This window comes from Quercus lobata, chromosome 9 (genome assembly GCF_001633185.2).
Source record: "Quercus lobata isolate SW786 chromosome 9, ValleyOak3.0 Primary Assembly, whole genome shotgun sequence".
In the NCBI taxonomy this organism is placed as follows: Eukaryota; Viridiplantae; Streptophyta; class Magnoliopsida; order Fagales; family Fagaceae; genus Quercus; species Quercus lobata.
The window spans coordinates 15,844,625-15,850,782 of NC_044912.1; the positions used below are offsets into that span (position 1 = coordinate 15,844,625).

The 6,158-nt window shown below is 43.5% G+C and overlaps 1 protein-coding gene across 1 annotated transcript; it reads left to right on the plus strand.

The window, feature by feature from the left end:
• The first annotated feature begins 4,525 nt into the window (after positions 1–4,525).
• On the plus strand, positions 4,526–5,855 carry LOC115961294. The gene is made up of 3 exons (XM_031080295.1): positions 4,526–5,162; positions 5,234–5,303; positions 5,408–5,855. The coding sequence occupies exons 1-3, from the start codon at positions 4,526–4,528 to the stop codon at positions 5,853–5,855; spliced, it is 1,155 nt and encodes a 384-aa protein (XP_030936155.1).
• The last annotated feature ends 303 nt before the right edge of the window (positions 5,856–6,158 follow it).

Below are 6,158 nucleotides of genomic sequence, written 5' to 3' on the forward strand. Positions count from 1 at the left end.
ACGGTAATATTGCTCTTGATCAATGAAGTCTCCCATGGACGATAAACTCGTCCATGAAGGTCGTCCATGGACGATCATTAGATGTCTTGGGATGACCAAATCGTCAGATACTAGATGAACGAATGCACAACACTTAGAAAACTTTCGACTCTTTGTAGCTGTTACTAAACCCGTAGCTATCGCCATGAATCCCTTAAATGAGTTAACTTCCATTAGTAGTTACAACTTTAGTAGCCGTTGAGGAAGTTAACTACGGACTCATTGGCTTCCACAAATCTTGGGGAGGTTATTGGACAAATAACCGTCCCCAAGATCTCTATATAAAGGACCAGTCTGAACCAAAGAGAGGTAAGAACATTCTGAGACTTGACTCCCAGAAAGTTGGAATTCCATTCCTGTGAGAGACTAACTTTTCCATTGGAGGGGGTTTGGCCAGTCTTCTCCGGTCCCCTTTTTGATAGCGTGTTTGCTTTTGTAGGCCTTCCACCATTCAGTAGCCCACCGAAGCCAGAGCATTCACCTTACTGATTCGAAGCGATATTACTTAGCGCCGTCTGTGGGAAGAGAGATTTTTTTGTAGTTTTCTTTTCCGTGACAAAAAGGTTAGGATAGTCAGGACCAGATTGAGGGCTACTAGCCCAGGTCGTCAGGGAAGCAGAGGCGCTTCAAGCGATCCCCAACGAGATTGCTAATCTGCACCAGTTATGCAAACATTGTTTGTCCAACATGTGCAATCTATGGCAGCTGCAATGGCGGAGTTGACTCGCCAAAACCAAGAGTTAAGAATGTAGATCAATCAGAGAAGACAGACACGTGAGGAATGTGAGGGAGGAGGACAAACACAGGGTCATGGTGATAGAGAAAATACGAAAATTGGAAGTCAGTTAAGAGGCACCACTTCACGGATGGTACCACACTTAAAAGAAGAGATGGACCAAATGAAGAAAGTCATGGAGGAAATGAAAGAGAACATGAGGAGGACGAATCCTATAGAAGATTTTGTCCACAGAACTGACTCTCCCTTTACGGCTTCCATCAACGGTCATCCTCTACCATCAAAGTTCAAGCTGCCTTCTCTGGATTCGTATGATGGAACGTGTGACCCATTTGATCACATTGCTACTTTCAAGACAACGATGCACCTTCAAGGGTCCCTGATGAAATCATGTGTAGAGCCTTCCCTACCACCCTTAAAGGTCCGGCATGAGTCTGGTTCAGCAAAATACCCCCAAGTTTTGTAGGTTCTTTCGAAGAGTTGAGCAAGTTGTTTGTTAACAATTTCATTGGGAGACAGAGACACAAGCGTTCCTCGTCCAGCTTATTGACTATAGAGTAAGGGAAGAATGAGAGCCTGCGGTCATTCATCATTCGCTTCACCAGAGAAGCCCTTAGTGTGGACGAGGTAGATGACAAGCTTTTATTGGCGGCCTTCCATAATGGGATTAATTCTGATCTATTTATCCACAAGCTATATGAGAAGGAGCCTCAAACCATGGCTGAGCTCGTCCATTCGGCTCAGAACTTTATGAATGCAGAAGATGCGATCATAGCCAAGAAAAGGAAAAAAGCTAAAAGGATGGAAGCGCACCCAGCACGCCACTCAGAATAAGGCCCTCGTCCAAAGAAGGGACGGACGGAAGATAAGAAGGAACGAGATAATAGGAAGATCGGTCCCTTGGGAAGAAGCCAGAACTACATGCCTCTAAACGCTCCACTTGATCAGGTGCTCATGCAAATCAAAGATAACCCTTCTCTAAAATGGCCAAAGAAGATGAAAGGAGATCCTAATAAGCGCAATAAGAGTAAATATTGTCGCTTCCATAGGGACCATGGGCATGACACAAATGAATGTTATGACCTGAAGCAGCAAATTAAGAATCTTATTAGACAAGGAAAGCTGAGGCATTTCGTTGGAAGGGATCATAAAGATGAGAAATTGAAGGGAAAAATGGAGGAATCGTCCCGGTTCCCGCTAGGAGAGATAAGGATTATCAAAGGAGGAAACTCGACGGCGCAATCTTCCAAGTCGAAGAAGACGTATCTTAAAGTGGTGCAAAATGTCCAACTCTCTGGATGATCACCAAGGACGAGATCAATAGACGAGTCGGCCATTTTGTTCACCGATGAAGATGCTAAGAGGATCCATCTCCCGCATGACAATGCAATTGTCATTAGTCTGCTTATTGGAGATTATACAACTAGGAGAGTGTTAGTTGACAATGGAAGCTCAGCAGATATATTGTACTATCCTGCCTTCCAACAGATGAGGTTTGGGTGGGATTAACTTCGTCTAGTGTGCTCACCATTGATAGGGTTCGGAGGAATGAAGGTGTAGCCCGTAAGCACCATTACATTACCAGTAGTGGTAGGGTCATACCCGCAGCAGATAACTAAGGAAGTCAATTTCCTCGTGGTGGATTGTTTGTCCTCATACAATGCCATTATTGGAAGACCAACTTTGAACAGTTGGAAGGCGATAACATCTACCTAACATCTATCAGTTAAATTCCCTACGGAGTACGGGATAGGGCAAGCACAAGGAGATCAGTTGGCAGCTAGAGAATGCTATTTAGCCATGATGGCTTTGGATGAGCAGGTGCAAACAATGAGTATTGAGGAAAGAAGGGTTGTTGCAGAGCCCACGGAAGTACTGGAAAATGTTCTTTTGCAAGAAGATGATCCCGAGAAATTCACCAGAATTGGAACAGGTATGAAGGAGAAGGCAAGAAAAGACCTCATTCAGTTCCTAAGAAAGAGTATCGATGTTTTTGCATGGAGTCATGACGACATGCCTGGAATCGATAGAAGTGTAATCACTCATCGATTGAATGTGTACCCCTTTTCTAAGCCTGTTCGTCAGAAGAAGAGGGTGTTCGTTCCTGAGCGTGATAAGGCAATCAAAGAAGAGGTTCAGAAACTGATCACGGCACAGTTTATTAAGGAAGTCTATTACCCGGATTGGTTAGCCAATGTGGTGATGATGAAGAAAGCAAATGGCAAGTGGAGAATGTGCGTAGATTTCACTGATTTGAACAAGGCTTGCCCCAAGGATAGTTATCCTTTGCCACGCATTGATCAATTGGTGGACTCTATGGCTGGCCATCAGTTGTTGAGCTTCATGGACGCCTTCTCAGGATATAATCAGATAAAGATAGACGAAGTTGATCAGGTTAAGACCTCCTTCATTACCAGCCAAGGTTTGTTTTGTTATAAGGTGATGCCCTTTGGTTTAAAGAACACAGGGGCAACTTATCAAAGGTTGGTTAATCACATGTTCCGTCCATAGATAGGGCGAAATGTAGAGGTCTATGTCGACGACATGCTTGTAAAGAGCATAGACGAGGGAAGCCATTTGGACGATCTATAGGAAACCTTTGAAACACTTAGGCGATATAAGATGAAATTGAACCCAAGTAAGTGTGCATTCGGAGTATCGTCGAGAAAGTTTATGGGGTTCATGGTTTCGCAAAGAGGAATCGAAGCGAATCCAGACAAGATCCAAGCCATATTGGACATGGAACCATCGAAGAATATCAAGGAAGTCCAATCCCTCACTGGGCGAGTTGCTGCTTCGAACAGGTTTATTTCATAAGTCACAGACAAATGTTTACCTTTCTTCAAATTCCTCAGGAAGTCATTCGAATGGACGGACGAATGTCAAAAGGCCTTCCAAGACCTGAAGGACTATCTCACTACAGCTCCATTATTAAGTCCGTTCGTGCAAGGAGAGGAACTGTATCTGTACTTAGCGGTGTCTCCACATGCCGTAAGTTCAGCTCTAATTAGGGAGGAAGGAAAAGTACAAAAACCCGTGTACTACACTAGCCGAGCACTCAGAGGAGCAGAAGGAAGGTACCCACTGATAGAGAAGTTGACTTTTGCACTAAGAACAGCTTCTAGAAAGTTAAGACATTACTTCCAAGTTCATGTCATCAATGTCATGACAGACCATCCGCTCAAGAAGGAAATGAACAAGCTGGAAGCTGCAGGACGGCTGATTCAGTAGGTAGTGGAACTTAGTGAATTTGACATTCGGTACCAACCGAGAAATGCAATAAAGGCTCAAGCCCTAGCAGATTTCATTGCAGAGTTCACTCCGAGTTACGAGAATTTTGGTGAAAGAGAGTACAATAAAAAATGGGTCGTCCATGTAGATGGATCGTCTACATTGCATGCTGTAGGTATAAGAGTTGTTTTGCAGTCACCAGAAGGAGACAAATTAAAGTACAAGGCTCATTTGCAATACCAAACCACTAATAATGAAGTGGAGTATGAAGCCCTTTTAAAGGGGTTGGAGTTGGCTAAGTCTGTAGAAGCAGACTCAATACTTGTCTTGGGAGACTCTCAGTTGGTCATAGGCCATGTAAATGGGATATGTGAAGCCAAGGAAGACAGAATGAAGAAATATTTAAAGAAGGTAGTGCGCCGTGTGAAGAAATTCAAAGAAGTTGATTTCATTCAAATCCCAAGGGAAGAGAATGTGGAAGCAGATACTCTGGCAAAGGAAGTCTCTGCGAATGAAGCAATGGACGAGTTGGATGCAGTACAATACATGCAGAGTATAGACCTTCCAGAGATGCTGCAGATAGAAGGTGATGAAAATTGGATGACTCCAATAGTGTCATATTTGAAGGACGGAATGCTTCTAGAAAAGAAGGACGAAGCTAGGAAGCTCAGGGTCAAATCAGCTAGGTACATACTTATGGACGTAGTGCTATACAAAAGAGGTTTTTCCCAGCCTCTCCTAAGGTGTTTAGCTCCAGACGAGGCAAACTACATGTTGAGGGAGGTTCATGAAGGAGCATGTGGTAACCATTCAAGAGCTAGATCACTCGTCTATAAAGTCATCCGTAGCGGATTCTATTGGCCAACCATCCAAGCTGATGCTAAGGCATATGTTAAGGTATGTGATCAATGTCAGCACTTCAGTAACATTCCTAGACAGCTAGCAGAGTATCTTACGCCAATGATGGCCCCTTGGCCTTTCGCGCAATGGGGACTGGATATTTTGGGGCCTGGATATTTTGGGGCCCTTTCTAACTGGAACTCGGCAAATGAAGTTTTTGATGGTAGGAATAGATTACTTCACAAAATGGGTGGAAGCCGAACCCTTAGCAAAAATTACACAACAGAATGTCAAGAATTTTGTCTGGAAGAACATTGTATGTAGATTTGGGGTACCTAGGGTACTAGAGTCTGATAATGGACGATAGTTCGACAACACACCTTTTAGGGAATTTTGTGAGTAACTTGGAATCAGAAACCATTACTCCTCACCCTCCCACCCACAGGCCAATGGCCAGGTAGAAGTAGCAAACCGATCCTTGTTGAAGATCATCAAGACTCGGCTTGAAGGGGCAAAGGGAGTATGGCTGGATAAGTTACTGGGTGTTTTGTGGGCTTATAGAACGATAGTGAGAACTCCAACAGGGGAAACTCCTTTTAAACTAGCCTATGCAAGTGAGGCAGTTATACCGGCAGAAGTACATATGACCAGCCATAGGGTGAGGAAGTATCAGGCTAAAGAAAACGAAGAGCAGCTCCGTCTCAACCTTGACCTTATGGACGAGGTCAGGATGGATGCAGAACAGAGAACAACGAGGTACAAAAATCTTATGGCAAGACAATATGATGCCATGGTGAAGCCCAGGCGCTTCAACATTGGGGATCTCGTCCTGAAGAGGGTTACCTTGGCAACAAGAAACCTGGCCTACGGGAAACTGGGGTCAAATTGGGAAGGACCTTATAGGGTTATCAACTACAAGAGGCAAAGATCCTACTATTTGGAAGCTTTGGATGGACAGAGGCTGGAACACCCTTGGAATGTTGAGCACCTAAGGAAATACCATCAATAAATGCTGACTCTGGACGAAAGTGGCCACGGACGAGATACCTGGACGATCAGAAGTATTCTCGTGTTTGTTTACTACTACTATGTGTTTTAAGTATTCCAATAATCCCCTAGAAGGTACATTAGTGTTTTCACTTTTGTGCTATTCATGGACGAGTTGGTTTGTATTTTTAATTCCCTAAGGCACTAGCTCTCCTGTGGACGAATGTTTGCATAAGTTTTCATTTTTAGATATATATATATATATATATATATATATGATGTATTTTCAAGTATATTGTATGGGAATCCTTTATTTTTGTTAAAT

Excerpts from the sequence above, each read along its gene's own strand:
- LOC115961294 (XM_031080295.1), top strand. The coding sequence starts at position 4,526 with ATGGACGAGTTGGATGCAGTACAATACATGCAGAGTATAGACCTTCCA. Across the intron at positions 5,163-5,233 it reads ATTTTGTCTGGAAGAACATT|GGAATTTTGTGAGTAACTTG; the intron begins GTATGTAGATTT and ends CACACCTTTTAG. Across the intron at positions 5,304-5,407 it reads ACCCACAGGCCAATGGCCAG|AACGATAGTGAGAACTCCAA; the intron begins GTAGAAGTAGCA and ends GTGGGCTTATAG.